Genomic DNA, 13,616 nt, shown 5'->3' with positions numbered 1-13,616 from the left:
GCGCCGTGGCAAAGGGGGGCCCCGCGAATTTGTGCTGCCTTGGGCCCCACAAAATGGTCATCTGCTCCTGTGTATGTGTATATCATTCTGTCTTTCTAAGCTCCCCAAAATGAGGATAATAAACCTTCCTATAATTTGTCTTGAGTGTTTGTCAGTTTACCTGTATTCTTTTTTGGGGCAGGGACTCTCTCTTATTGTACGGCATCTCTGATCTCAGTTGGCAGTCTTTTAATAAAAAGAATACAATTTCTGTCCCCAGGGGCAAATTCAAAATGCCACATTATCCAAAAAGAAAGCTAAAACAATAAAAAGTGATGTTGAAGTCACTGTCCCTCAAAACAGACAAACACATGAGAGTTTATGCTGCGGACATTTATTTCAGGATTTGTGCGGGTTTGGTGATGTGCATTAAGCGGTGGGGAATTCGGATCGAGTTTATCTGCTTTAAGCTCCTGATTTATGCCCAGTTACAGCAGCTGCAGCTTGAATCAAAGACCAGGCCGGTTTGACAATACTGCTCGTAAGTGTTGCCATTCAGACAGTGCCAGAAAGCATTGCTGTTGGTGGCAACAGGGTAGAGGCCATTGGCTTTACCCGCACAGAACCCACTGCCACCGGAGCTGCTCCCACTTCCAGAGCTGCTCCCACTTCCGGAGCTGCTTCCACTCCCGGAACTTCCGCTACCACTTCCACCGGAACTGGGTGCCTCTGTGATTGGAGCAACGGGCTGAGCAGGAGCAGTGCAGCCTGGAACAGCAAATGATGGCACTTACTATAGCTCTGTCTATAACAATCCATTATTTTATAACATGCCCAGTCGCTTTATTATCTGACTGTGGTAATCGATGCACTGAGTAGAAGCAGGCCAATACCCTGCTGTCTTGGAGAGGTACAAGTCCCCTGAGAGCTGGCTGAGCCTCTTGACTGCATTAAAAATGGGAATAAGAAAGGCCTGATCCAATTCCCACTGAAATCCATGGGAATCTTTTCATGGACTTAATTGGGGTTTGAATCGAGTCATTAGCGAGTACTCCCTTGAAGGATTCACATTCACCTCTGTTGTAAACCCTTTGCAGTCAGTGGAATTACTGGTAAATAAGAGATGAATTGGACCCTGACACTTAAATAATTGTTTCAATTAGAAGGAGATTAATTTCCAAGGGGACCCACTAGGGATGCATCTGCACAGCAGGGCTTAATTCGAAATAAGCTATGCAAATTGCACTACATCAATTGCGTAGCTTGTTTCAAAATTGGGAGTGTCTACATAGCACATATTTAGAAATAGATCATCACTCTTCCTCCAACTTCCCTTATTCCTTGTACAATTAGGGTTACAGGAGTTGGAGTAAGTCCTCCAGCTTGCCAGTATTTCAACATTATTTCAAAATAACTTCTCTGTGTAGACACAAAGTTATTTCGAAATAATGCTAGTTATTTTGAAAGAATGTTGCTGTGTAGATGTACCCTCAGACAGCTGTTAATTTTTTCCAGAGTAGGATGTTTAGAACACACATCTTTAAAAGGGTCTGCCGGATGATAGAGTCATATGAAAACTACCTCCGGCTAGTTTTGTGAGTCCTCTTAGCAAACCAGTTCCTATGTATCCAGCAAATTTGGTCTCTCTGAAAGAGCCATGCTTTGACAGAAAGATGGGACAAGGAGTCAGAAAAAGAGAACTTAATGGGAAAGTCTATTGTGGGCAGGATATAAAGCTGCTTCTCTTGAGTAAAGTGTAGTTCAGCATTCTGTACACCCCATGAGAGCATTCAAATTCCCATCGCTTTCTAAAGAAAGGGAGTTCATTCAGAAAGCCCATTCTGCTTCAGCCACTTACTGGTGCTCTGCAGTCCAAGAGTGGTCTTCAGGGTGTTGATCAAGGGGAATTTGCCCTGGTTGCAGAACGTGCCGGTGAAGTCATCCAGGTCAATAGCCCATACCATAGCCCCACCAAAGTTGTTCTTCATTAGCCACTGAGTCTGTTAATAGACGGGAAAAAAGTTAAGTCAATCCAAAACCTGCAAAAATGGATTCAAGGGACTGCAGAGACGCAGAATGGGATCCCCCTGATTTTGATTGGCCAGAGAGTCCCATCATACCTTGATACTGAAGCTCTTGATATTGTCATATCCCACCCACTCACTGCCTTGGTAGGCATAGGGGACATCCTGTGGCGCATCCCACACTTGAGTGGCTCCGTTCTTCAGGAAGGTGCAGATCTAAAAAACAGCCAAGAGTGAAACAGAAACAAAATCTTCCATCATTGCTGTGCACAAGAATTAGAAAGGAAGAGCAACCGTGTAGCCAAATGGACAGAAAACCGCACAGCCGTTTTGAAGCCACACCTGTATAAAGTAGATTCTCTTGTTTTCATCTCCTACTTCATTGGGGACCTTCTGGGCTTCTATGCAATATTCTCTGTCTAATACTTAGTAAATAGCTACCATCGTTTTATAGTCAGTCACTAGAAGCTAAGCTAAGACATTTAAATTCATGTTTCACACTCTGCTTGCCAGAGCCGGCTTTAGGATGTGTGGTGCCCAATTCGAACAGTTTCGACAGGGCCCTGACAACCAGGATTTTTTGTTGAGCAAAACAAAACGAAACAACAATCAGCACACAAACAAAGAGTCACAGCCCCTTTAAATCCCCAGCTACAGGGCAGAGTCCTGCCTTCCCGCCAAACCCCGGGGCTGACTCCCCCTCCTACGGCGCAGGGAAGCCGCTGTGCTTCTCTTCTGGGGCCGACGGGGCACGCCAGCACACTTCCGGCTTTAGTGTGCGGGGCCCGATTCGGGGGCATCGGGTGAATCGGCCTAACACCGGCCCTGCTGCTTGCAAAGGTGTAGTGTGTATGTATATAGTGTCATGAGCTTTCGTGGGCAAAACCTCTTCCTCAGATGGGATGATCGACCCCTCTGAGACTTTTAGACATGCAAGGAACTGCATTCAGTGCCTCAAAATCATCCCATCTGATGAAGTGGGTTTTGCCCACAAAAGCTTATGCTCTAATACATCTGTTAGTCTATAAGGTGCAACAAGGCTCCTTGTCACAATAGTAGTTTTGAATGTTAATGAATACCTCATCAATCACCTTAGTGGATTAACTCTTTTTTCCTCTTCTCTCAGAGGATAGCTGTGTTAATCTGTAACTTTAAAAACAATAAGTAGTCCTATGACACCTTAGAAACTAACAAATATATATGTAGAAGTGACAAGGAGCCTTTCTCTGTATACTCAGTTACCATTATTCCGCAAGAATCATTTATACTTTGTTTTATATGCACTGTGATGGCCCGAGGTTGTTTGAACAAGCAGATATTTTTGTGTGCGTAGGCAACTACACAGCACACATACCTCATAGTAAGCCCAGAACCCAGACTGTCTTGTGTACGGCCCAGCGGGGCCGGGGCCGGAGGTGGGCGCGCCGATGGCAGTGTTGGATGGGTTGCTCAGGATGAAGTTGTGTCCGTAGGTTGGGAATCCAACAATGAGCTTCTCAGCCGGGGCCCCATTGTTCAACCAGTAATTCATGGCATAGGCCTGTAAAAACAGTCGGTGAGTTGCAGTCTCGGGATCACAAGTAGCGGCAATTCTTTTATCCCGGCATTTGTAAAGGATCAACTCCATGCTATTCATTTCTTATCAGAAACCTTTGGATCCATTTAATGAAAACGCTGGGTCTGGGGATTGGTTTGGTTAGGCCATTGGGAGATCTTGGGCAAGAGATACTTACAACATTTAGATCGGCATTGCTGCCGGTGTCAGTGGGGCTTTGGTACAGGGGGCTGTTCTCTCCAGTGTATCCTTCCCAAGAGCCATGGAGGTCATAGGTCATCACATGGATGTAGTCCAGATACCTGGGGTGATAAAATTGCCTTCATTGTTGTCTTCATCTCTGAATGGTTCATTTTCTTAACAGCTGTGGCATTCAGGGCCACTCTGATGGGAGCGCGGGGCCTGGGGTAACTCCCCTGTTCCCAGTGTCCTAGGTATGGGGCAGCCCCCCCCCCGTTGCAAGCTCCGCCCCATCCCCAAGCTCCACCCCCTTGTCCCCTCTCTTAAGCAATGTGGCCCAGGGATAAGGGGACCTGGTGCGGCAGCAGCAGGGCTCACCACCTCCCCCCACTCACCACATGGGTGGCGGGAGCTGGAGCAGCCCAGCAGCCTGCACCACGCTGCCGCACCACCCTCCAGACCAGCTGCGCCCCGCGTCTCTGTGGTGGCAGGACCAGAATTGCCTGAGGCTGTGATACTCTGCTTCCTGCCACCACTGAGAAGTGGAGGCTGGGAGAGGGTGGTGGGGCAGGGGGAGAGGAGCAGCGGCCGGGCCAATCTGGCTCCTACTGTGGCGGGGAGTGCAGGGGGAGAAGGGACGATCCCCGTTGTCGCTGAACCAGGCCCCATAATCCCGCAGGTCCCTGCTGTCCATAGGATGGTTGGGCTGGCCACCGTCCTATGGATGGGATGGCTATGGTAGCATTTCAAAGCAGTGATATCAACAGCCCCGTATTTTTGGCGTCTACTTTAAAGGTTTGTAGCTAAAGGATGGAGTCTGCTTTAAGTGCCAGGAGTTCACTACAGATACCAAATTGTTTAGACTTCAGTGGCTAAAGTCAAGCACCGAACTCCTTATTGGTCTGAGTTTTCAGTGGTGCTGAGCCCTGCAGCTTTTCCAGGCTTTCATGGGCGCTCAGCACCTGTGAAAATCAGGGCTTTGACAATCAGGGCTTTGACAATCAGGGCTTTCTTTCTTTAGGTGCTTCACTCAGCAGCCAGCCTTGAGGCTTGCATGGTTTTCACAGGGAAACAGATTCATTGTCTCAAACATGGCCAGTGCCTTAAGCTGGGGATGATGAGTAGAGCTGAAAGCCTGGTACTCACTGGCTGAGCTGAGGAATCTGGTAGCCTGACTCAATGTTAGAGATGCCTGCAGCCACAGCGGCGGTGACCATGAGCCTGGGCTTGTTAACCTGCGTGGCCTCCTGCTCAAAGGCTTGCAGCATTTCCTAAAACAGATTATAAAGAAAAGACCACCTAACTGGCAAGGGGCAGCAGCACAGAGCTTTGGTCGCCCTCCACATGTACCTGGTGAATAAGAAACAGCCCCATTCCCTCCTTGAGGAGTCTTAGCCTGCTGGGTTTTGTCCTCCCATCTTTTGTTAATTCTGTCTGGCATTGTGAAGAAGATGGGTCAAACTTTTCAGAAGTTAGGTTCCTAATTTCCACTTTCAAAAGTGACTTAAACACTTGAGAAGCCAAGTCCCATTGATTTTTAATGACATTTAGGTGCCGAAGGGCAGATTTTCAAAGACACTTAGGTACCTAAAAATGCAGCACCGAAGCCAATCAGGTGCATAATTTCTATTTAAATTAAGAGGCGTTAAGTGTCTAATATGCTCAGGCATTTCTGAAAATCACACTAGGCACCTGTCTGCATTTTTAGTCTTCTAGATACTTTTGAAAATGTGGGTCTAAAGATCTAGTTCACTTTTGAAAATGGGATATTAGTTTCTACATCGCTCACACACTTTTGAAAATGTAACCCTCTGCCTTTATTACAGAGCATCCCCGCTATACATCCATAATACATTAAAAAATGTGGAAATATAATGAAATGACGTAAAACGAGGAATTTTTTTCCGGTGGCTTTTTTCTGGTGATTTGCACTCATATTTTTTTTTTTGCATGACATAAGAGCGAGAAATGGGAGGACTTATAATGCATCAGTTCCTATAAGCATCAATGACGTTAGTGCGGAACCGACATATACCAGGGTGACTTATAGCAAGGACGTCCTGTATTCATCAGCTAGGAATTTACAAGCGCTAAGGGCTCTTCTAAACCTAAAGCTGATTTACAGTCAGATCTTGCATTTTTGTCTATCCTGCAGAATCCCATATACATTTGCCAAACTGAATACTAATTAATTATGCTAATCTCACTGGTATTTGGTATTTTATATGCTTTTACGCTTGATTGCTGGAACATTTGTAGTGCATTGTACAAACAATCTGTGACTTTTTTTGTACTGGGGTTTCTTTCAACAGCAAAGAGCTGGCTTCCTCCTTACCTGAACAAGAACAGTGAAGAGGCCCTTGTCCTGAGCAGGGCTGCCTCTGGAGCCAGGGTATTCCCAGTCAAAGTCCAGCCCATCAAATTCGTACTGGCGCAGGAATGTGATAACGGAGCTGATGAAGGTCTGGCGAGTCGCGGGAGTGGAAACCATTGCAGTAAATCTAGGGAGGAAAAAGGGGGAAAGGAGTCAGGTCGTTGCACCTCTCACGCAGCTGTTCAGAATATCGGGATGCTGTCATAGGGAAAGGGATGGGTTGGACTTACGGAGCTGTTCCAAAATTCCAGCCTCCGATAGCCAGGAGGGTCTTGAGTTGTCCATTCCTACAAAGACAAAGATGGGAGATTGGCATGAAGAAGAAAGTTTCAAACAGAAGCCTTCTGTGTTGTAATTGCTGTCCTGAGAGAGAAAAGATACTCATGTGCTCTGAAACTTGTTATATTGCCTTGGTTGGGCAGCTCTTTACCTGTGTTACAGATGAGGAAACTGAGGCAAAGGGCATGGAAGTGACTTGCCCAAGGTCACACAGCAAGTTAGTGGCAGAGCCAGCAAAGGACGCCCCCCCCCCCAGGTCTGATTCCTATTCACTGTGTCAAAATTCCACCCCTAAGTGAGCTTTGCAAATTGACAGACATCTCCCATTACTATTTAGATATGTATTTAATGGGAACATATTAGATGTAATATACATCAATAGATGATACACTTGGGTTTATTGCTTTAAGTTCCCTAGAAGTCTAGTTTGGATAGAGGATCGTAGTAACTGAAGATAAATAATTATCTAGACATGGATTCTCTTGCACTGCCGTACCGCCCCTGTCTACACCATCACCTCTAATCTTCATAAGTGGTTGCTATAGTGTTTTGGGACTATGCATAGCACGTTGGAGCAACCAAAGAAGACATTTCTGTCAGTCACGTCTGCTTCTTTCTGCAGCCTTGTTTATAATAATGCAGTGAGTTTTAAGGATCTAGTTATCCTAGTATATTCAGGGAAGTTAATGCACAAATCTATCATCAGTCTCTTGCCATAGGATTACTCACTGGTTTTTCAAGCCATTAAAGGAACTGTAGAGAGTCAGGTCGTTCCATTCAATGGTGGTGATCTGATTGTTCTTCATCCCCGCAAAGGCATAGATCAGGTGAGTACAGAGGCATGGGTCGATGTTATCCGGCATAAAGCGGCCAAGGCCTGGTCTGTACTGGGCCCAGTTGGTGAAGTAGCATGTCAGCTGGTAGGCAGAGCCTGTTTTTCGGCCAAGAAGAGGGGGAAAGGTTATAGGGATATCTGTCACAAGGAACTACCGTGGTTCATGAACATGAAGCATGGCCCCAGATAGAGGACTCCTTCTGAGTATGCCAAATGGGACCTCAGGGTAGAGATGATGTTATTCTATAGGGGAACATTCTAATCCTTTAAGACCCAACTCTGAAAACCCTTGCTTCTGGACATACTGCTTGCTGCTTGGAGATATTTTCAGTGAAGTCAATGCTGGCAAAAAAAAAAAAAAAAAAAAAAAAAAAAAAAAACCCCTCGCAAAAATGCAGTATTTTTGCACAGGGTAGAAATATAGGAATAGAAGACACGGAAAGCTGCTGCATATCTCCTTGCAACTCCCTCATTTAGGACCGGTATCCACAATTCATAAAATGTAGATGCTGCGAATGTCTTGATATAATCCAGATCTCTTACTAATGACAGGGTTGGCTGAGAACGCAAACCACGTATTATTTGAAATTGTAGGCATTGCTCTATTCTGCTAATATGAGAGCTGGTAAAAAAAGAGGGTATGCAAATCTGAATATCTATAGTTTTGAAAATGCAACATTTTCAGTTTCAATCATTAAAAAAAGTGTCACCAGCTGTTTGGCTGAGTTAAAAAAACAACCACCCCAAAACCAAAACTTCAAACTGTCAACCAGTTCTAGTCAATAATAATTATGGGCCCGATTCTCTGTTCACTCACAAGTGTGTAGGAAGCATTACACTCTTAGTATAACTGGTGTAAGTGACAGGAGAATCCAAGCCTGTTGATTTTACACAGGACCGGAATACCTTTAAAACAACAGAACTGCTGGTCAGTTTTGTCCGGCCAAGCTGGAAAATGGAGTTGGTCTTTGGCTGAATGTGATGGCTCAATGCACTGTGCAGAATGCTTTGATTAAATTATGAATGCCATCATTTGAATTTTGGGCTCTCCTTAAAGCCAGTCTTGCCCCTCACACAGTGTAGGTCTGTAACGAATGGTAGGATGGGTTATACAGGTTGAAAGAGGCACTTGCTGGTGTGGCAACATCCGTGGCCCGGCATGATTTTAGTTAGCCGGATGTTGACTTATGGGTGTGGCCACGTTCCCCACAGTCCCATAAAGTTTGTTTACTGCCACCAATTCTAGCTCTCAGTGTTCTGTGCTGTTATTGAGTTCTAATTGACCTCTAAATGTCTCCTAAGAGCCAATCAGCAGTGGAAGTGTTGGTAATGCTGTTAGACGATATTTACCATCTGTGGTCTGGCAAATTCTCTAGTTCAGCACCAGTTAGGCACCGGACTAGAGAGGTTCAACCTGCATCTAAAAGTTTATGCTTTCTCTTTTCCTCTATTTGACATTGTGAATGAGCTATCAAGAGAATAGTCATATTGGGTTAGACCAAACGTCCATCTAGCCCAGTATCTTGTCTTGCAACAGTGGCCAATGCAAGATGTCCCAGAGGGAGTGAACAGAACAGGGAATCATCAAGTGATCCATCAAGTTTCACAGAATTGTTTGTTCACCGTGCTCTATGTATCTCTATTTGTTCAACTGCTATCTGCGGTAGAGGGCTTTGTGAATGGGATGTAAATAAGAGACCACTGTTTTGTTTGGATCCTCTTAAAATGAGCCCCAGACTTTGAAAATGGGTATATAGGGCTTAATTTGTGGGGGTGGGGACATAATACAGGTAAGATCTGGTGAATAAATAGTGTGTCAGGAAAGAACAAGAATCATTTAAGAAAAATACTCACCCAGCTGAGCATTCAGCAAAAGTGCCAGCCCTGTCAAGATAAGCAAAAGTAAAGAAACTATCTAAATAAAGTGCAAAATACACAAATAGTTCATAACCTCAAATGCCTCCGATCAGTTCTGGTTATAAGATACCATATTGTACTCAGGAATAAGACCTTCCTAAGGACTTAATGTACAAATGAGTGGTTAAATCCTGCCCATGAATACGTGAAAGTTGTAGATATAAAGGGATAGAATTTAGCGTGCATCATTCACGTAAGATTGAGTCAAATACTGTAGCTGCATTTACAAAGAAGATCGGATAATTGATCCATAAGTCCCGAGGAAAGGAGTAATCAAATATCACGTTTCAGGCTAATAAACTGTGCCTTAGGCGGTAAGGAAGGAATTTTCCACTCTATGCACAGCATTGCACAGTTGTATGGTGCATCACTAGGAAGTTCTTTGACCTTCTTCCAAAGCACAGAGGTTGTCCACTGCTATGGGCAAAGTACTAGTCTAGAGGAGTGGTTTTCCCATCCTTTTTCATTTGTGGACCTCTAAACAATTTTGAACAGAGGTGCGGCTGCCTTTGGGAATCATAGACATAGTCTAAGCTTGAAAACCACTGTTATATGGTAATGACAACCTTTTGTGGACCCTTTAGACATAGTCTGAAGATGCCCAGGAATCTGCATATCAAAAGCCGCTGGTCTAGATGGACCAAATGGCTTAATTTAGTATTTTGAATCGGTGTGCTGTATAGACCTACCTATTTGTGTCCTAAGTCACTTTGCAGAAGACAACTGCATCTTAAATTGATCAAGAATATAGCTGCACAATTCCTGTGGAAATAAGGTTATGTAGCGACTTACCGGTAAGGAGGATCAGCTTAGCCATGATTTACCTCTGTACTGATCCAATGATGTTTCTCTCGTCCTTTTATACCATGTGCCTCCTTCTTTATCACACGGTCACCTTGTCACCAAAGAGACCGAATGGTGCAGTATCTAACCATTAATTAGCGAATCCATTAGCTATTAATGGTTAGCTAATGGATAAATCAACAAAACTTTCCAGCCTCCCTTTGTAATACTTTCTAATTTCTAGGTAACTTATCTTGTATAATAGTCTTACCACCATGGAAAGGGCAGAGCTAAGGAGATATAAAAGATAAGCATTCATTTTCCAGTGTGCTGGTTCATATACTAATTTAATGCTCCTGATTAAAATGTATTTCTTTTGCAGTGCAAATAACCTTTTAATAGGTTTGTTGAATGTTCCTAGATAAAAAAAAACCTGTAAATATGGTTACTTGAATGAGATTGGAGATGCCAAGAGAACTTTATGTAACTATTTTGTATTTAAACATTGTTAAATGTCAGCGTTTTCCCCCTGGTCTTGCTTACAAGTGAGGGGGCTTTGTAGTGAAGTGCGCAAACTAGGTCTAGCAGCAGTTTGTTTAAAGCTAGCCAGACAAAAGTAAGGTGGAATTAACTGTACCTCTTTGACTTAGGGAGCAGTCTGCTTCCGTCTCTATGATGTTGGGCTCATGTGTATGATTGTTTTGAATACTAAAAAATAAATTTGTTACATTGCAACCTTCCAGCAAGAATATTTATGTTTTTATATAGCTTCTCTGTGTCTATGCCAGGAGTGGGACTAGCCATCAGTGGAGTAAAGCAATTTACTAATTGTTGAATGAGATCAGAATCGGGTGCAGTGTCTCCTTTTCTCGTGCAAACTGTACTATCTGTCCCCCAGGTATTGTATTGGTCTGAGTTAGATTGTAGAAATAGACAAAAACCAAAATGCAAATTGAATTAATAGATTATAAACCCACAAGGGAGCACTGTGATCAGTCTGACTTCCTGTCTCCCACAGGCCATAAAACTGCCTTAAAACATAAGAACACAAGAATGTCCATACTGGGTCAGACCAATGGTCCATCCAGCCCAGTATCCTGTCTGCCGACAGTGACCAATACCAAATGCCCAGAGAGAAAGAACACAACAGGTACTGTAATCCTCACATGATCCCTCTCCTGTCACCCATCTCCAGAGAAACAGAGGCTAGGGACATCATTCCTACCCATCCTGGCTAATAGCCATTGATGGACCTAACCTCCATGAATCTATCTAGCTCTTTTTTGAACCCTGTTAAAGTCCTAGCCTTCACCACATCCTTTGGCAAGGAGTTCCACAGGTTGACTGTGTGCTGGGTGAAGAAAAACTTCCTTTTGTTTGTTTTAAACCTGCTGTCTGTTAATTTTATTTGGGAGCAAAGCTTGGGGCTTGTGTTCCCCAGCCTTAGGTTTACCCACTGCCCAGGCCTGGAGGCTTTTAAGAACAGGCTGGATAAACACCTGTGGGAACAATCATACCTACACACTTTTTCATGGGCTCTCTGGCTGGGAGGTTGCAGTGAAGTTGAGGAAGCTGGCAATTTTATTCTTTACTATGGTTGCAACTAATTTGCCTGGTACTGAAGTTAGACTTACTGGTCTGTAATTGCCAGGATCACCTCTAGAGCCCTTTTAAAATATTGGCGTCACATTAGCTATCTTCCAGTCATTAAGTATGGAAGCTGATTTAAAAGATAGGTTACAAACCATAGTTAAAAGTTCTGCAATTTTCCATTTGAGTTCTTTCAGAACTCTTAGGTGAATGCCATCTGGTCCAAGTGACTTGTTACTGTTAAGTGTATCAATTTGTTCCAAAACCTCCTCTAATGACACCTCAATCTGGGACAATTCCTCAGATTTCTCACCTAAAAAGAATGGCTCAGGTTTGGGAATCTCCCCACTATCCTCAGCCGTGAAGACTGAAGCAAAGAATTCATTTAGCTTCTCCGCTATGTGTTTATCATCTTTGAGTGCTCCATTACCACCTTGATCGTCCAAGGGCTCCACTGGTTGTTTAGCCGGCTTCCTGCTTCTGATGTACTTAAAAAACATTTTGCTATTACTTTTTGAGTTTTTGGCTAGCTGCTCTTCAAACTCCTTTTTAGCTTTTCTTATTATATTTTTACACTTAATTTGACAAAGTTTATGGTCCTTTCTATTTTCTGCACTAGGATCTGACTTCCACTTTTAAAAAGATATCTTTTTATCTGTCACTGCTTCTTTTACTTGGTTGTTAAACCACAATGGCACTTTTTTGGTTCTCTTACTGTGTTTTTTAATTTGGGGTATACACTTAAGTTGGGCCTCTATTATGTTGTCTTTGAAAAGTTTTCATGCAGCTTGAAGAGATTTTATTTTTGTCACTGTACCTTTTAATTTATGTTTAACTATCTTCCTCATTTTTGTGTAATTTTGTGAAATTAAATGCCACAGTATTGGGCTGCTGAGGCATTTTTCCCACCACAGGGATGTTAAATTGTATTACATTATGGTCACAATTTCTAAGCCGTCCAGTTATATTACCTCTTGAACCAGATCCTGTTCTCCACTTAGGACTAAATCAAGAATAACCTCTCCCCTTGTGGGTTCCAGAACCAGCTGCTCCATGAAGCAGTCATTTAAGATACCAAGAAATTTTATCTCTGCATCCTCCTGTCCATAGGTGACGGATACCCACTCAATATGAGGATAGTTGAAATCCCCCACTATTATTGAATTTTTTAATTTGATAGCCTCTCTAATCTCCCTTAGCATTTTATATTCACTATCACTGTCCTGATCAGGTGGTTGATGATATATCCTTATTGCTATATTTTTATTATTGGAGGATAGAATTTCTATCCATAGAGACTCTATGGAACATTTAGGGTCATTTAAGATTTTTACTGCATTTGATTCGACATTTTCTTTCAAGTATAGTGCCACTCCCCCATCAGCAGACCTTCGGTTAATTCCTGCTTGAACTAGAGTAGATCTTATAGAAAAATATCCATTCTTGATTGCTAGGGATAGAGAACCTAGCACAGATGTGGATAAATAGTTCCAATGTTTAATTGACCTTACCGTTAAAAATGTGCACCCTTATTTCTCACCTGAATTTGTCTATCTTTAACTTTCAGACATTTTATTTTGTAACTTAGTTTGCTGCACTGGCATTTATAAACTGAGATTAAGTCCCTCTTTAACTTGCATGTTGATAAGATAAACAGATTGAGCTCCATTAGTTTTCACTGTACGGCATATGTTCTGAGACTTTCACCATTTTTGCGACTCTACTGTGAACCCTCTCCAATTTTTCAACATTCTTCTTGAATTGTGGACAACAGATTTGTCCTCAGTATTCTAGTAGTGGTTGCAGCAGTGCCAAGTGCAGGAGTAATATAACTTCTGTACTCCTTCTTGATATTCGTATTTATATGTCCAAGTTGCACATTGGCTATAGCGTTTTACTGGGAGCACATGTCGTAGCTGATTATTTACCCCTCAAATCTTTTACAGAGTCACAGCTTCCCATGAGAGGGTGCACTGTCCTGTAAGTAGGGTCTCCGTTCTTTGTTCCTAGATGTTTGACTTTACACTTAGCTGTAGTGAAGTGCACATAGTTTGCTAGTTCCCAATTTACCAAGAGATCCAGATCACTCTGAATTAGGCC

General features: G+C 43.1%; 1 protein-coding gene across 1 annotated transcript; it reads right to left on the bottom strand.

Annotated features, from left to right (window-relative positions):
* Nucleotides 1-370: 370 nt before the first annotated feature.
* On the bottom strand, nt 371-9,976 carry LOC102447198 (acidic mammalian chitinase). Its single transcript, XM_006130432.5, has 11 exons — nt 9,936-9,976; nt 9,081-9,110; nt 7,121-7,322; nt 6,343-6,399; nt 6,074-6,239; nt 4,885-5,009; nt 3,737-3,860; nt 3,358-3,543; nt 2,100-2,219; nt 1,838-1,979; nt 371-747 (listed from the first exon to the last, which is right to left on the bottom strand). Exons 1-11 carry the CDS (start codon nt 9,958-9,960, stop codon nt 458-460), a joined length of 1,467 nt encoding a protein of 488 aa, XP_006130494.2. The 5' UTR covers nt 9,961-9,976; the 3' UTR covers nt 371-457.
* Between the last annotated feature and the right edge of the window lie 3,640 nt (nt 9,977-13,616).

The sequence above is a fragment of the Pelodiscus sinensis genome, chromosome 27 (genome assembly GCF_052426305.1).
Source record: "Pelodiscus sinensis isolate ZL-2025 chromosome 27, ASM5242630v1, whole genome shotgun sequence".
Lineage (NCBI taxonomy): Eukaryota > Metazoa > Chordata > Testudines > Trionychidae > Pelodiscus > Pelodiscus sinensis.
Note: the sequence above shows the minus strand (reverse complement) of the source record. Positions and strands in the feature narration are given on the sequence as shown.

Excerpts from the sequence above, each read along its gene's own strand:
- LOC102447198 (XM_006130432.5), bottom strand. The coding sequence starts at position 9,960 with ATGGCTAAGCTGATCCTCCTTACCG. Across the intron at positions 6,400-7,120 it reads TTTAATGGCTTGAAAAACCA|GAATGGACAACTCAAGACCC; the intron begins GTGAGTAATCCT and ends TTGTCTTTGTAG. Across the intron at positions 1,980-2,099 it reads TCAAGAGCTTCAGTATCAAG|ACTCAGTGGCTAATGAAGAA; the intron begins GTATGATGGGAC and ends GTCTATTAACAG.